The 18,455-nt window shown below is 35.6% G+C and overlaps 2 protein-coding genes and 1 long non-coding RNA gene across 9 annotated transcripts in view; 2 read left to right on the top strand and 1 right to left on the bottom strand.

Moving 5' to 3' along the window:
* arb2a (ARB2 cotranscriptional regulator A) overlaps positions 1-18,455 on the top strand; it is a 502,663-nt gene that overhangs the window by 483,024 nt on the left and 1,184 nt on the right. For 2 of the 7 annotated variants that reach the window (XM_069891469.1, XM_069891461.1), the window contains exon 11: positions 5,288-8,079. The exons of 1 other annotated variant lie outside the window; for it this stretch is intronic. In XM_069891469.1, coding sequence (XP_069747570.1) covers positions 5,288-5,439 — 152 coding nt within the window. In that variant the 3' untranslated portion in view covers positions 5,440-8,079. Of the gene's footprint in view, positions 1-1,218; positions 1,371-4,214; positions 4,363-5,287; positions 8,080-18,455 lie in introns of those variants that run through there. 4 more of the 7 variants (XR_011342262.1, XR_011342261.1, XR_011342259.1 and 1 more) reach the window with 4 other exon arrangements.
* The window catches only part of nr2f1a (nuclear receptor subfamily 2, group F, member 1a), a 34,359-nt gene continuing 19,867 nt past the window's right edge, over positions 3,964-18,455 (bottom strand). Inside the window, exon 4 of the mRNA XM_069891444.1 lies at positions 3,964-8,953. Coding sequence (XP_069747545.1) covers positions 8,942-8,953 — 12 coding nt within the window. The 3' untranslated portion in view covers positions 3,964-8,941. The remainder of the gene's footprint in view (positions 8,954-18,455) is intronic.
* On the top strand, positions 17,075-17,828 carry LOC138749553 (uncharacterized). Its single transcript, XR_011348746.1, has 2 exons — positions 17,075-17,275; positions 17,667-17,828. It is a non-coding gene; the product is annotated as an uncharacterized lncRNA (long non-coding RNA).

The following is an 18,455-nucleotide window of genomic DNA, read 5'->3' as shown; positions in this document are numbered from 1 at the left end:
TTTTTGTGATTAATGGTATTTGGCATCACTGAAAAATTGCAAGATACAAATATTTTCTTTAAATATGATAAAAAGAGATAATCTGTGGGACATTTATCATTGATCTCCAAATATTAACTAATAGAAATATACCAAACAAAGAAATTTTAGAAAAAGTCATACTGTTTAAAATACCTCCAACTAATTAATGTTTTTCAAAAAGTACAAATGAGCTTTCAAAAGTGAAACTCAGATTAAGGATGTGCAGGAATACTATTTTTCTGGTTTACTAAGATTCAGTAATATTTTAAAATGACACATTGTGGCGTCTCAAAATGAAAACTGTTTTATGTAGCAAGTAATGAATGCCTAAGAATAATTAGAAGCAAATACTAATATTATCCACACTTTAAATGATGGAAAACACCACTATTTTACTCAGCGGCTGGTGAGAGTATGGAATGGGTGTCAGAGGAGATGGTTTAGACAGGTACGTTTCTCAGGTTTAAGAAAAATCGATGCATGAATAGGATAGATTTAGAGGGATATCGACCAAACACAGGTAGGAAGGACTGGTCTAAGTGGTTCATTTTGGTTGGTGTGGGCATGATGAGCTGAAGGGCTTGGTTCCACACTGTGTGACTCTCTGACGTCATGATCACAAAAGTATATCTCAAAACAGTTGTTAATGATTGGCTGAATACACAGATTAACTACAGCGCATTTCTTTCTAAGTCACTCTTGGGTATCTTTTTAAAATCAACATTATTTATCTTAGGCAGAGGTTTTAGGTTTAGATTTGCATTTAACTATGAATTTCAGTTCAACTCTTCTGTACTCTATGTTATCGTTAAATAATAATTATTCCGGATGAAGAACAGGCAGTAATTATTGTTAGCCGATTGTATGCAGTTGATTATGGAGATATTTTATTTGTATCTGGATTTGGAACAGTATTGGCATAGTAAACCCAGGCATTAACAATTTAGAACTAATAGGTCCCTTGTAGTTTATTTATCATTCCATGCTTAATATTATCTGTTAATATGTTAAATATTTATTTCTTGAAACCTAGTTAGCCAATAACTATCAGTATCTTTTATTTTGATTTTACATCTAATCTAATATCAGAATAACTCCTTTGAATATTCTTTCAATTATCCAATGCAATGCTTGTACAATTTTTTTCTTCTGCTTCTGAAATTAAACTGTGCATTTTACTCATTGACTCATTTCCAGAGCCAAAAGTCAGCCACAACAACCTGTCCCTGGATCTCTTTCAAGACTGCCCTTTGAACCAACTGTGGGAATGGCTCATGGACACCTCTTCTGATTTTCCCAATTTCCTCCACTTACTAGTCCTGCACCAACTCTAAAATCCTTGCAATTGTCAATTTGAGATGAAGAGCTCAGTAAATTTGAGATTTAATCCAACCATTGTATGGCAGCATTTGTTAGTCTTCAAAAGCATTTTGAATGGCGTTTGGTTTTGCAGGCTTATCATTTTGGTTTTAAACATTGGTATTTAAGCAGCAATTCTGGCCTGCTTGAATTATTATGTCATCGCTTTCTGATTCATATTTCTGTAATTGCTCTATTCAGTATCAATAGATTTTTTTTAAATTCAGATGTGCAGCACGGTAATAGGGCCTTTCGGCCCACAAGCCCATGCCACCCAATTACACCCAATTAACCTTTTGTTCAGACGTCTGCCGACATTCTCCATACGTTGATTAAGGGCTCAAGCCCAAAACGTCAAGTTATGTAGTTTTACCTTTGCTATATAAAGGATACTGCTTGACCAGCTGAGTTTCTCCAGCATTGAACAATGAACCTATACCCCAGTACATTTTAAATGGTGGAAGGAAACTAGAGCCCCAGGGAAAACCCACGCAGACACAGGGAGGATGTACAAACTCCTTACAGACGGTGCGGGATTGAATCCCAGTGCCGATCGCTGGTGCTGTAACGGCAATGCACTAACCGCCCCAATGTCATGCACTTATTAGTTTTAAGCAACACCTTTCTGTTGTTCCTTTCTTGATATGCTGTGTAATTTTTGTTTCAAAATTACCAGTTACATGTGGTCTGTGTTTGGTTAAAAAAAAACTATTGGATAAACCCTGGTCTGATTAGTGATTGATCATGCAGACGAATCACTTGGAAAACCTGCTTTGATTTTTCAAGCACTGAGCCCGTGACATGTATATCCTGTATCACACCTGCAAGCAATAGACAGAATCACGTTCCGCTGCTAAGTGACACTTGTTGAGCATTTTTCCAAGCCAGACCTTATGCAGTCCAACATCTGTTCACAAGAAATGACGCGCATCACATCGCTTTGGTTTAGTTTTTTACCACCTTAATTGATGGGGCAACTTGATTTGTCTCTAACCATACCTCGCACATTGTAACCTACAGAGAGCTGACCTTCAGCCAAAGTTCTGTATTTTAACTTGAACATCCAATCTAAACAATACCTAGACTATTCCAAAAAATATTTTTAAAAAACTGAATATTGTTATGATCAGGTCAGTATTTGCTTCCCTTTCACATACAGGATGTAAATGTCACAGACAATGCTATCGTTAATTGCCCATCTCTAATTACCTCTGATCTAAGAAGGCAGTTTCAGAAATAATAAAATTGGTGGACCTGGAGTAACATTTTGGCTAGGCCTGCTAAGAATGGCTGAATTCCTTCCCTGATGGACATCAGTCAACTAGATCGGCTCTTAAACAATTCTGGATTTACCTTTACTGGAAGTAGGTTTAATTTTAAATTTAGACATAACACGGTAATAGGCCATTTCGGTCCAATTAACCTACACCTTCGGCATGTTTCGAATGATGGGAGGAAGCTTGAGCCCCTGGGAAAGACCCATGCAAACATGGGGAGAACGTATGAACTCCTCACAGGATTCAAACCCCGGGCCTGATCGCTGGCACTGTAATGGTGTTGCCCTAACCACCACGCCAACCGTGCTGCCCGAATTATTCAAATTTATATTTTGAGCTGCATGTGGTGTAATCAAATTCAAATTCATGGCTCAGTCAATGGTCCAGAACTTTGACCAATAGTCCAGTACCTATGAAAGATTTCCCTTAGAGAAATACTAATGTTCATTGGTTAAAATCAGGGTTATCGACAGTCAAATAGTTGATGACATTATGTTAAAGAAAAATTAACTTTCAAAATAATCACAAATGCACAAAATGTACTCAGGCAGAGCAATACTTATATTTGATGGCAGTTCCTGTTCTGAACAGCCTAAAGTGTTTAATTTTTCGAAAGAAAATTCAGTGCTCACCTCTTGTTGGGGAATGAACATTCTGATCTCAGTTCTAGCCTTTAAATTACCTCTTAAAATTTCTAGATTCAAAACTTAGTATTTTTTTTAAATCATGACCTACACTTCTATTTTCACCAATATGATGAATTGAAAGTATATTCTGAGAAATATACTGAGAAATAAGGCACAGTAATGCATTTTTTAAAATAGTTGAATATTAATAAATGCAAAATCAGTTTTCCCATAAATATGATGTTTCATCAGGATTATAATTGAACCAGGATTCCTGTAAACTACTGATAAAATTACTCTATTTGTTAATCTTTGTGTCACAGCCTATTTAATCATTTATTGGGCCATTCGTAGTAAACAAAACAGAGAACAGTTATGAAAATCCTTTGTTTTACACAAAAGTAATTAGACTTTGAAAATATGCTTCTGTCTCGAGATGAAACGTCTGTGTAATGATCAAATTTCACGTGCAAGCACTAAAAGCTGATAATTACAAGCCATTTTATGCTTGGATCAGGATTTAGTGTTTCACAGTGAGTCATGGACCAAGAATCTAATAAAGGATGAAAAGGGAATGGTTTGTTCTAATTTAGTTCTGTTTTGGGGTGCACCGCTGCTTGCAATAAGTACAGGGAGTCAAAAGTAAGACTATTAATGCAAAAAAGGGCCCAGTATCAAATGAGTTATCTGGTCTTAAGAAATTGGCAGACTGAGATGTGAGCTCCACTCATATCTCTCCCCTGCATTGACCGGTAAACCCTTCCAAATTTCAAATCCAAGAATTCTTCAAGGTGGTTCTGGTAATATGCAATGACTCCATTTAAGCAGCTTGTTCCTTGTATTTAGAATCACTTGTATCGAATAAAATGACAAAGCATTTTTGAGTTTATACATTGCCTTGATATGTTAACATCTTTCAATGTCCTCTAAGTTTTCAGACTTGGCTAAACTGCTGAAAATTAACTACAGGGTCTTTCCATCACGAATATTATCAGATTTCAAGATTTCTTCCAATTTTAGATTTATTGTCAGAGTACATACATGACATCACATACAACTCTGAGATTCTTTTGCTGCAGGTGAGGCAGGATTATCACTTATTGGTAGTACAAAAACAAAACTGTACACAGCGTATACATGTAATCAAATAAAGAACTGTAAACACATAACAAATATACACAAACCAACTGTGCAATACAGAGAGAATTTAAAAAATCAATAAAGTGCACAAGTAAGAGTTCTTAAATGAAGCCTGGATTGAGTTTGTTGTTGAAGAGTCTGATGATGGAGGAGTAACAGCTGTTCTTGAACCTGGTGGTGTGAGACTTGTGGCACCTATACCTCTTTCCTGATGGCAGCAGCAAGAACAGAGCATGTGCTGGGTGGAGTGGATCCTTAATGATTGCTGCTGCTCTCCAACAGCAGTGTCCCCTGTAGATGTTCTCGATAGTGGGGAGGGTTTTGCCTATGATGTCCTGGGTGTATCCACTACCTAAGCTCAAGGGAATTGCTGTCCCCATACCAGACCTTGATTCAGCCAATCAGTACATACATCTTTAGAAATTTTCTAGGGTTTCTGTGTCATACCAAGCCTCCGCAAACTCCTGAGGAAGTAGAGCCGCTGACGTGGAGAGGGTGAGCAAATTTAAGTTCTTGGGAGTCACTAGCTCGGAGGATCTTTCCTGGACCAAACACACACTAAAGGCATCATGAATATTATGCTTGAGATAAATTTGGTTCTGAGAGCCAACATGTGCTAGTTGTTTAGTAGTCTTTTAGACTGGATGTATCTTATACAGGACAATTATTTCTGGATAGATTACAATTAAGAGTACATATTCCTTCAAAAGGAATATTACTAGTAAGTCAGTAGTACAGTTCTTTTAATGCCATGTCCTAATATAAATGTTTTTCCCATTACAAAACAAGATTACCTGTATATAAAAGTATCGCGTAAACCATGGATATAGTCATTAACTGTATTCCCTTTCCACTCATTTCTAGGTACAGAACGGCATGAGCTAACTTCCTGGAGGAGTTTTAATTCTATTTTCAAGTATTTTACTCATGCTTTAGAGGCACAGCACACTGAAACAAAATCTAAGCCAACAGTGATAACAAGAAGCTCCAACCGAAAGAAAAGTGAAGAATTATGAAGCAAAATGCTATTTTCCTGCATTTGTTTTTTTGCTCTGGCAGTCCCTCAATCCCTCATTAGATTGTTTTCTTTTTGGAGCTAAGGGTCATGGTGTATACATCTAAATAGCATTTTGCATTATTTCTAGATGAGCGCAACTGTCAAAGCAATATGGGTCTGCCGGTTGTGTTTCCTGTGGTCCCGAGCTCAGATTTGGTGCCACCGATCGGTGTGCAGATTAAGAGTGACAGCAGTTCTGCACAGTGCAGCACAGAGCGGCTCTAATTGCCCTGACACAGCCCCGCACTGAGCTAATGCCATGGGGCTATTGGCTTCCCCCATGTCCTAATGCCTGCCAACTATTCTTCATTAAAGAGACAGCTTCTCTTTTGTCGGCCTATGTACAGCAGCCTTTAAAATAGTCAGAAATCACAGCTACTCAACATTTTCCTTTCACGTACTCAAGCCTTGTCATAATTTTCAAGGGATTTCAAATGCATTTAAGTCGATAAAGATGACAGTTGTTTTTGGTGATGCCAGCTGTCACATTTTGTGTGTGCTTAACAGTAACTTGATATTACTGAAGCTGTATATTTGTTTTTGAAAATAAATCAGAAATACTTCTTAAAGCTCAAGGATGTTTAAAGATATGTGAGGTAAATTGGAATCATTGTAAATTTCTGTCAATTGGCCAACATGACGTGAAGCTATCTTTCTCGTAAAAAAAACTACTAATTAGATAAGATCTAAATCCAGAGATCTGTGCCCATAATGTGATCCAATTAATATCCCCTTGAACATTATGCTACACCTTTTAAGTGACTAGCTTAATTTTTAAAGCTAGATTGAAGACGAGTCGGTACAAATAAGGAAGCCACCATAGCAAGTTTTCTGAAAATATTCTAAAACCAGATCACTATGAAACACCACGATGAATGTTTTCACTCTATGCATGTTACAATGTTTACATTTTCTTTGAACTAGTTGCTGATATTTTGTTTTAGAATTGTCTTTTAATTCCTTGACTGCAAAAATTATATGATATTTTAAATCAAATGAAATTGCACTGCTGCTGTTGTGTTTTGAGTGATATTTCATTGTCCTTTTCAATTAACTGCAACTCATAACTAAATTTTTAAAAAAGATATTTTAATAGTTCATATGTTACAGCAAAAATAAAATTGCTTCCTAAGGAAGTAATGTTACAAATTGCAAGAACACAAGAAATTGCATATTAATGCAAGTTTAGTTCCTGCTTTGTCATCTGAACTGGAAGTTCATTTTTCAGTTTTACACTCTGCTAGTTTTTGCTCGCAGAGCTGTGATTCATTGGCTCTCAAGTAGTGTGGGGATTTGGCTAAAATCTAGGACACGGAAGACTGTAGAATTTGACTAATGTAAAGTGTGTTTTAGAATCCTTAAGAAAATCCTTGGAGTAATTACTCATTACCTTGTTTAATCTTTTGAAAATTGAAGTTTTCTTGAGTGATTTAGAACATGCTCTAATACAAAAGAGGAAGTCGATTATTTAGGATATTCAAATTCCTGCATTGCAGACAATCAAGGCAAAAGGGCAGCATAAAATGAGAATTGATATACATTCTTTTCATTAAATATTTAACAATTTGTAGTTTGAGAAATATGGAATGGGTGCAAGTCATTAATTCAAGTGATTTGTTCAGGTTTCTAATGCTGCTAGTGTTCTGAATGGCTGAAGAGCTTCATCAGACTGTGTGAATAGGAAAAAGGACCCAGGGGAAGCATTCGTAGCAGCTTTGGTGCATGCGTAGCTCACTCCCATTGAGACAGGTTAGGAGGTTTGTTGCTGGAGCTATGATTGGACTTTACAGTCATTTGACATTTCCAGCACTTTCTGCCAAATGACACTCGTCCCTACTCCCAACTGAACGTGTGCCCTATTACCTGCTCACCTACCCCCACATATCACTTTATTCTTTAGGTGTACTTGGAGTTGAAATGAGAAAATTGAAAAATGAACCAGATTAACCTCAAATTTAGGCATTTGAATTGATGGTGTTAACTTATGTATTATTCTTCATACAAATCAATTTTATTCTTATTGCATCTACAATTGAGAAGAGGCAGAAATGGATAATGAAATATTTGTAACTTTGAATGCATTTAATTTTATTATTAGTAAGACAAATGTAAAAGTTTGGTATCTATAAAAAATCCTTCACTTATTGACTTAGGCAATTTACTGCATTGCATATTCCCTTTATTTTGATGTTAAGCTGTTATATTTGTAAAAGCAAATGTAACTCGTTGGATTTTGAAATTCCACATGCTTACTTTCATAAAACTATCATAAAGGAAAGAAATAACTTCAACAAGATGAAAGCTTAGGATGACTGACAGCATTAAATGAATAGGAGATTTTCATGCAATTGTAAATGGGGGCAGTAGAGGAAAAATCTAAAGAAAAATGAATTTTCAAACCAGGAATCTTTAAAGCAGAACTGTGATTTTTATTTTTGATAGTTTTCAAATCCATTACTGAAGCACTAAAATGAAAAGTTGTGTTCTCCAGTGCATATATATATATATATATATATATCAACCCTTGTTTTTATCTAGCTGTATTGATAGCTCTGATTTTAAAGCATTTTAGTTTCAAATGACAATGTTGAAATAAATATCTGAATCAAAATAAAGGTTTTTATCACCTTTAGTTTCAGTCCATGGTTCATTAATTAAAAATCTTCAAATTGAATGCAGAATAATTTATTGACATCCGGCATGACAATCTTTGAATGGATTAAATAATCGTAATTGTGAAGGCAAGATCTAAAAGATAGTAATACCAGATTCAAGTGATTAGTATAACATTAGAATAATGATTTATCTTGGTTTCTATCCCAGAAATATCTTTTGGTTGAAATTTGCTCTTCAAATTGTAGTTTGTTGCATAAAGAGCAAAGTTTTGGGTTTTTTTTTTACTTTCCCAGTTGAATTAACTAGGAAGTTGATTACTGAAGTATAATATGTGAATGGGAATTATCAGATGATAAATTTGCCAGTCATTACTGACATGTTCACTGGAGGATCAGAGGATTCATACCATCAATCCTCTTCTGAGTTTGCAAAATAGTTGCTCATGTTTATTGGAAAGTTTGTAGCTGGGATACTATTCTGGATAAGATTCGGAACAGTTTTTCTTAATTAAACTTTAAAACTATAGTTCATTCAAGCATATACACTAAATCAAAAAAATCCCATTCTGTTGCTTCACTGAATGGCTATCTCTGGGCAAAATAAAATTTAGTCACGAAGATACATGCTGAAAGAGTGAGGTCACCTGATGAGTCCAATATCTGGACTGAAAATGAAAATGGCTAGATACTTGCAGACAGTGTTTTCAGTAGGGATTATTAAAATGAAAGCTCATTTGACTCAATTATTTCTTAACCTCTGCCAGGATTGCTTTCAAAACTAGTAATCCCTTTCCATTGTTTGATGCAATAGGAAACAAAGCCTTTGTGTCTTTTCTTCCTTTCACCCTAGTAAGTTATCTGGAAAAGAGGAAAAAATACAGTTTACATTCAAAGTATGATTTGTTGGAAAGGATGTATTTTCAAGATTTTTTTTTAATTCACACAATTTGAAATTGACTTATTTTATCTCCAGGAAATTTTGATACTGCGTTTCATAAAATTGAAAATGGATGGATGGCTTGGAAGAACTATAATGTGATCTGAAGTGATACATTGATAACGTGAAAAATTATGAAATTTCTACCCAAAATTCGATGCTAAAGGAAGTGTCACTTTTAGCAATGTTTCATTTTGATCAGTTCTTGTTTTTGAGTTAAAACAAAGACAATATTCTAATTCTGCTTCCATTTCACATGCAAAAATAAGACCACCTAATTTTGATTTTGAAATACATCTCCCACCTGTCTATAAGGTCAGATCAAACTTGCAATCTCAGCATCTTAACATCTCAGAATGAATTCTCAATGGGCAATAATAGGCAATCTTCCAGATGTAATAAAGCAGCCTTGTTTCACCTTTTTGAAAAAATTACATTTTGATTAAGGCAAAGGGGCAATAGAACAGCAGATTTTTAAACAGTTTCAGATTTAAGCTGGAAAACACTGCTTCTGGAAATGAAGAAATAAACCCAGGAGAAAATAAACTTTTTTTTAAAAAAGGTTGCTTACCTTATTGTTAGCCTTGCTCCTTGAAAAAAAATAAGATCTATCGTACAGAAATCCCTAAGAGTTCGATAAACCGAGGGCGGGAGAACCTTTGGTTCATACCAATATGCTAGCCTATTGGCCTAATGTAAAATATCAGAACTCAATGATTTGTATGAATATGAATTGATATAACTATTCATGTCGAGGTATATTGTGCGTGAAACACAGTGCACACACTTCTAATGCGTGCACATTTGTTTGGACCCGTGAAAGTATTATTTTCTCCCAACAACTTATCTCGCGTAGTTACAATCAGTTGAAGTGAAATAATTCATCTTGACCTATCACGATTCAAAACGGTCAAGTCGGGCCATCACGTTATTAAAATTGGTGTCAAAACTGAAGATAGGAACTAATTAAAGAATCCAATTACACATTACAATAAAAGAAAAATCTTTAACCCTGCAGAGATGCGCCGCCAGTATTTTTTTTCTTATTGCCAAGCAGGGAGTTTTTAATTCATTATTGGAGAAAATATGATGGGATGAACACAAGATTGTCAAAGACTATGGCGTAAAACCAAGCACAGATACTCTCCTTCTGTGAGGGAAAAAAAAACCTTCAAAATTAGTAACGTGGGGAGAATTATTTTTACACCAAAAACACGATAAACCAAATGACCAGCTGCTGTCTAACAAGCCTCCCTGTCTAATTATAGATTGGAAATTGCGAAGCAATTCCAAGCTCTGATGTTATCCATACATAATGGCGTGACTTTATCATTGCACCGCTGACCACTTGCATCCATGCAATGGATATAAGAATGTAACCATGAGTTCACGATAGTGAAATGTAAACAGCAGGGTCTGTATCACTTGTTGGAAATGATCAGTTGTAATCACAGAGATCGACGTTACATCGTTGATAATCGCTAAGTAGTTAAAATGTATAAAATCAAAGCACGTTTGTTAACCATGTAAAAGTTATTAATGGACGTTGTCCATCTGCGAACTAACTCATCAGGGTGCGAATGATCGAGTTTACGAAAACCCCACAGTTTGAAATAGGTGTCGGATTGCAGTAAACAGCAATCGATCAGGAAATCACCCGGATTTTTTTTAAATCTGAACAATTAAAAATGCTAAATGAAAAGCTGAATGAGTTTTCTTTAAGGAAGAAAAAAAAATCAACTTTTCATTTAGCATTTTTAATTGTTCAGATTACCTCTGATTGATTGACAGATACTACTGAAGAACATGGTGTATGTTCTACAATATCTTCCAGAATCAATCGCCCTATCTGCTTAAACATTAACGTTTGTGTGTTCAGGATTTTTTTTAACGGAGAAATATTCACCTTTTAGATTCAACCTTTTTAGAGCGAGCACTCTTCGTGTTTGTGAGTTTATTCACTAGATCAGTGACAGCTCTTTATTTGCATAATTATATGCTATAGTCTGAAGTGAAAACTAACCTCCAAATTTCATGGGTCACCAAACTTCAACAATCAATGTTTTATCATGTATGCTAAGGAAAATCTAAGAAGCTATATAAAGTTTCTTAGGGATTTGTTTTTTCTCTGTCTCTCGGAGACAGAGAAAAAAAGAATATTTGTGTCTCTTCAAGAGATGTAGAAATCTTTACATCGCTTCTTAGTAACTGAAATCTATTAGTCAGTAATAATAGAGATTAAAATGTACGTGGGGATTTCGGTCTTTTTGGTTTCACTTCAAAGTAACTCCGTAAAATACGATCCATGTAAAACAGCTCGCGGTTTAAAGCCGTTCCACTCCGTTAATGCAAATAGCTCCGCAAAAACTAATTGGATTAATGATCAACTGTATTACACATAGTTCTAAGACATTCTCAAACAAAAATCAGGTATTTGTTTACTTACTGAAAATAAAAATATGCCTGTTTTTGAATATCATTTAAATGTTGGGGAAATAGTATCATTTTAAATCAATATTGTCAAAATACGCTTTAACTTCATACAGTATCGATAAACAGCTCGTGTTTATTTTTCTATCAACTCGCAAAAGTTAAAATGGGTACTGTAGAAGATACTTTGAGATTTTTAAAGTCGCTTTTTTTAAAAACATTTATTTTAATATTGAGATATAAAAATTATAATGCGCTATTACCAAAGAAAACCTAGGTTCTGTATTGTGAAATAAAACATTGCACTGATATAACAAATGTTAAAAGAGTAAGAATGCGCATAAAACATTTTGAAGACTAGCTGTCACCTACGGTAACCATTGCCACCATCATCTACAGAAAATCAACTTTAAATATACTTTAACTTTAGAAAACTATTTGAGGAATAAATAGCGGACACGGCGAAAAGTTAGTTGTTTTCATATTCTACTTTTCGACTTCAATCGGTTCATTTCAATAATGAGATCGATCTCTTCTCCGCACCCATCTCTCTCTCTCTCACACACACACACACATACACACACACACCACAAAAACACACACACACCACAAAAATACACACACTCACTCATGCACCACACAGACATACGCCTATTCAAACACACACATGCGTACACTCACACCACAAAAACGCACTCATACCACACACACATTCGCTCATACACCGCACACACCCCCTCCCACACACGCACACATACGCACCCACACACACCACAAAAATACACACACTCACTCATGCACCACACAGACACACACACACGCTCGTACACCACAGACATTCACACAACAAAAACACAGTCACTCACTCATACACACCACACATACACACACACACGCACGCACACGCACACACACACACACACACACACACACACACTTACCGGGCATAATTCTCAGTTATTGCCTAGCATCTCAAATTTAATTTGAATGCCTATGCAAACTTTAATTTCTACAGAAAATAAATAAATATCGACAAATCATTCCCTCTATGCTTGCGTAACGACTTGTGTCAGACTTCTGAACCACTTGATGAACTTTTACCAGTTGATCAACGACTGTTCTTACCATTTGAGAGTTATCTACAGAAGGCCAGTTTAAGATATTTTCAAAACGATCCTTCGGGTTATATCTGCAAATATTATGCCACAATCCTATCAATATGGGTGTTCATGACAAATACCAAATTACCAAATTTAAGGAGGTTTGCACATGATCCACCAATTCATAAAGTAATCGTTTTAATTTCATATCAGATTATGCCATTATCTGAGCTGTAAGTAAAGTTACATTTATATGAACAAAATGCACAGAAAGTGCACATTGTTCGACATTGCGGTTGTCATTTGGCAAAAGAAGAATTGTCGAATATGACATAACATCTTTAACCAAAATACATTTGTTTGTTCCAAGCTGTTCCTGTACAGGTAGACACAAAATGCCCTGGAAGGTCACTTGTTTGTAAACGTCTGGGCTAGTGCTTCCTGCTGTTCTTATCTCTCCTGTCAACACCATCCCTTCCCCCACCTCACCAACTATCAGCCCATATCAGTTTCCCTTGGAGCTCAGGTGTTTGCCAGCGCCTTACTCGAGAATGCACTCCAGACTTGTTAATTAGCTCCACCGTCGCCTCTCTTCCATCTCCTGTAGTTTTGTTCTCACCTGAGCGGGGAGGATTTTGTCTCGGTGCCAGTACTCTGATTTTCTACAGAGCTTCTACCTTGTTGCTGTTCACTGACACTAATTCAGGTCGCCTTTATCTCACGCTGAAGCAGAGAAAAAGTTTCCCAATGTTCTTTATGTACGCTAAATTACTTTCTTTCCACTGTGCTGAACAGAACGGAATTTAAATATGGACCATACGCTATTAATTCAGTCTTCAAAGCACCACAGATACCAATAACAAATTGGTAACCAATAACCAAACCATTGAAATAAATTCCATTTCAAATCAAAGGGATTAAAGTGATTTAGTTTCGTCGCATCCAGAGTCTCTGATGTTAACCCTACAACGGTGGCTCTAATAGTTATGTTCTATCATGTATACATCAATATTTTACGAACTACTGGCTCTGTACTTTGTAAACAGAATCAGTTAAAAATGGACATCTTGTTCAAGTCACGTGGATGGCCGAATTACAAACTATGTTAAAATATCCATATGTGTCCATCATGTTTTGGTGTACAGGTGCGGTTATTTTTAAAGCGTGCATTTTAAACTATAATTTTAGAGGGTTTTTTTTTAAAAAAAAACAAGTTTTGTATTTTGGAAAGCCATAGTATTTGCACAAATATTGCTCAGACTTATTTTGCATGGGTCACGAGAGAAGGAAATTTCACGCGGAACCAAAAAGAAGCGATGGAGACTGGGAGCTGGACAGCTACCCCAATAAGATTCATTTTCCGTCTCCGGTGCCTCCTGGTCCAATAGACTTTAGTGAGGTGCGGTCAAAATGAAAAAGCTACTATTCATCGTAAAACAAATAAATATTTTAATTAAATGCCAAACATTTTTATCTTCATTTCCATTTGCCACGTATTGTAAAACAGGATGATTCGTCAGCAAGAATGAAGTTTTGCCACATTACCTGTATTGATAACCCCGTATAAAATATTATAGTTGTTTTCATTTACTCTTATTTCACACCGATCTATATGCAAAAATGTAGATGGTAAATTTGAGTTCTAAGTATGTATGTATGTATATATCATATATAAACGTGGATATTAAATAAAATGATTTAAATATATAGTATGTGAGAGTTGGCTCAATGTCCATCAAAATTGTTCCATTGCTGCTCTCGAGCGAATGAACCCTATTTTGCAAAGGAAAGTTTAAGTGTGCCCATTGTCCGAGTAAGGAATGAGTGCGTGGAACGCTCTCTTTATAATTTGTGCTATCCATTACATTATGCAGTTTACTAGTTATACATTCTGCATGGAAAATAACTTCTGATAAATATATTTTCACGGCAATGATTTAAGATAGATGCACAATCCTCCCCCAGTCACAAGGTTTGAGTTATGCACTATAATGTAATTCAAAGTAATTCAATGTTTTATAATATTATGATTGTCTAAACTGTTGGATGAGGGAATCGATCATAAATACTATTCAGTGGAAAATTAAGGAAAACTTCCCCCGAGAAAGGAACATTAAATATATGGTTAGAAAACATATTAGAAGACACTGTTTTATCGTGGCACGCGAGGAGAAACTGCATTACGACTCAAGCAAATAGGTTTTAGGCCAAAAATGAGGAACAAACTATATGATATAATACACGAAACAACGTTCAATATTCTGTCAGATTTCGGAAACAGAAAACTTCACCGGAATTAGACTGTGTACTGTGCAGAAAGAGATTACACCATGTGGAATTTGTCTTGAAAGTGAGGAAAAGGACTCGAACATTTGTTCATTGCCTGCAATGTTAAGTACGAAATACCCAACGATTAGCACCATGGACAGCGCAAAGCAGTGCTGCGGTAAAATTACCGTGTCCACAGATCTTTCCATTAACATGATAAAAAATATTCGGAGTTTGCAATTATATTCTTAGAGGGACACAAACAAACCACTTTCCACTTCCCAAATGTTATAACAAACACGTTATCTAGCTTATCTTTATATAAGCATGTAATGTGTGTACAATTTGAAGTCGTTTCTCTAGTTTATGATACACATACAAATGATAATACTTATACAGATATATTACATAATACATGCATTGAAAATACATATTTCTCTGAGCCTGTTCCAGGGGTCATAGATCTATTGTTAAATATATATTGTTATTTTACAATTGCTTTTATGGTTTATTCACTTTCGGCATCTTAATTCCATTTGTATCCTTCATGCTCTCTGTTTATTTAGTATTTTTACAGCACGTCGTGTTTTCATATTTAAGGCTATATTTATATAGTTTATATAATGTGTGGCTTACATTCATGCCATTTGCTACTATTACTGATCGTTGTCGAAAATTTAACTATCGCTGCATTTTCCGAAAGCTTTCTACTAAGCGAGTTGTGGTTGATTGGAATTTAATATCATTGAAATATAAATAGCCCTTAAATTGAAAATAAATACTTCAATTTCAAAATGTATTTTGCTGTGATTTTTTTTTAAAACCAGCAAAATAACTTTAGTGCCAGTAAGTTTACTTCGCCCAGAAAATGAGTCTTTTTTGAATTACACCTGAAATTTGTGAGCGGGTTTGCTTTTGGGAAGAAGCTTTTTGATGGGAGTTGCAGTTTGCTGACAGCTTGTTAATTAAGGCCCCCTGGAGATGATCCTCTGGAGCCACCGCCCGCATCAAGACAGTGCTAAATATGCAGATCCTGACAGCAACCCAGCAAGGTTCGATCGTAAAACAAGCGTATTTTTTTTAATCCTAATTTATACCTCCGTTTCTCTTCCTGAGTCATAATTCCGCCCACTCCCTTCAACTTCTGCAAATGTCTTTAACGCTCAAAATATATGTACAACGTAAAAACAGCAATGCTCGAAGCATTTCCTCTACCTTGCCTTTAAAAAAAACAGCATGTCGTGTGCAGAGTTTACATTCAAAGTTGAGAGTGCATGTTGCTTTCCTGTGCAATGATATAAAGACAATGGAGAAAGGTTTCCAAGCACCGAACCACGTTGCACGTGAATTCGCTGCATAATATTTAACAATCGACCTGTTGAACTGCAGGTACTTGATCATTTTAAACAATTGTTCACACGGGTTGATTATTTAAACATGGAGACGTTTGCGCCGAAGCCCGAAACTCTGGAAACTTGCACATTTGTCGGAGATATGTTTTATTTTTGGGTGAGGTTTTTAACCACACCGACATAGAAAATAATCATTCGAATTTTTTTCTGAAAAATTTCAGTATTTTGTATACTCATTTATTTATCTATTTTAGCTCCACGATGAATACACCCTCCCTGTACATCTCCTCAAAGACCATCAAATTCAAATGGCAGGCTATCTATCTACTATCTCCCTTCACAAGCTCCAGCTGGAGACAACCTTGTCATGTGTCCAGTGAACCTGGCTAAACCCTTTTCACCTGGCCACGTTTTCGCTTGGAACCCATCAAAGTCATCTCTAAATGTTTCTTGCTCTGTGTAGATCATTTGTCAACGTCAAAAACGGGCTCGCTTCTATTTATTGAAAGTAAACTGTGATCCCACACTGGGAAGCGCTTCCATGATACTTTCATGGAAATCAATATCATATCCAAAATAGCACCAAGTACATAAACCGCCTTCAAAGGTGTCGAATATGTGAAAAGCAATACAACTTTCAACGATGGCGATTGGAGCAACTGAAAGTTTCACCTTTACATTTGAACAAGAATAACTTCTAAATAAATGATTCAACTGGAATTATTATTTATTTTAAAACAAAAGAATGCGCTCTTTATGTGTCAAAAATACGCGATCAGTCATGTAGAACTAGATTGGTTGAAACAGGGACGGAATGTTATCGTTTGATAATCCCGTTACATAACATTTATTTCTGTTCTTTGACGTGAGTAATTACAATGGCGCAAGCTGAGTTCTAATAACTGATAACATCAATCTTAAGATGTTACCTTTTGATCTTAGACGGAACCTTCACGGGCAAAATGGAAATAAAATCGTACCCATTAAACAGAAGTACTGATATTAAAATTCCTAATGAAACTTGGAACTTTTTTTTATTTTTCACAACTTAATTTTATACTGTACATTTTAAGCTTGCCGAACTTCAAAACTGGTGAGAAAAAAAAATGTTATGGTCAGAACCGAATCCAAACTCGTGATACTGATGATAAACATTCGTTAACGGGATTGTTCGTACAATTTAAATTCGTCCTCAGATTTTCTAAATGCAGAATACATTTAAAAATTGGCTTTTCAAACTTTATTTCAAACTCATTTCAGATCCAATTCCTTTAAAAACCCTCCCCAGATAATTTCCTTTGATTTATTCACAAAATCGATTTGTTTGACTTTTAATTGATCAAACAACTTTGTTTTGAATCATAACATTGAATTCTCCCTCTTGATAACACAAGGTAACCGACACGGTTCCAAATAATTTTATGCAAGATCTGAATGGCTAAAAGAAAAATTGTTATATTTTTCTACTTTTTAAAATTTTACAGATGACGAAAATAACGCGGACGATAACGGTTTTAACGCCGATTGAATCAAGACAAATCAGGGAAAACGCCATTCAGTATCACTTTGGATTAAATACCCATATTGGATTAATAAAGCCAGAATATCTTATGTTAATATTAATTAAACTCTTTGAAATATAACAATTTTATGGCTGATAGTGGTTTAATCCTTGTTGTTTTAAACGGGACATTTAATCGTCCAATAAATGGAATTGACTTCGGCGTCTCTATCCTGCCCTACTATCGATAGTTACTGTGGCAGAGAGAGACCCCGAGTGCAGGTGTACAGCGACCGCTCTCCAGCCACAACACCGCGGGTCCAAAGCATTACCGTCACGGCGCTGCCTGCAGCCTGCCGTGGTTTTCAGTGCCATCTAGTTACCATGTAGCCGTTGCCGGTTCTTCCTGTTTACCTTTTCAAACCCAACTTACAAGATCTAAAGATAACATTCGGGATGAAATATAAAATGACAGTCAAAGAATAATAAAATTAAGTCTCGTGCACTTGAATATATCTCGTCAACTTGCTCCTTGAATTCATCATCTGAATACAGCTACAATTACTGAACATACCTTTTTTTGCATTCAAACGGTTTTGACAAATTATTTCGCACAAATATCTATCTATAATTATAAAGCACCTTGAACTACATGAATGAAATAGTTTTAAAATTAGATTGTAAACCCACTGAAAGTGTTTGGAACGCTATGCTGCGTTTCATTTTAACTATCAATAGGGACACTCAAATGTTGTGAGCTGAAACCGATTTC

This window comes from Narcine bancroftii, chromosome 1 (assembly GCF_036971445.1).
Source record: "Narcine bancroftii isolate sNarBan1 chromosome 1, sNarBan1.hap1, whole genome shotgun sequence".
Classification (NCBI taxonomy): Eukaryota; Metazoa; Chordata; class Chondrichthyes; order Torpediniformes; family Narcinidae; genus Narcine; species Narcine bancroftii.
Note: the sequence above shows the minus strand (reverse complement) of the source record. Positions and strands in the feature narration are given on the sequence as shown.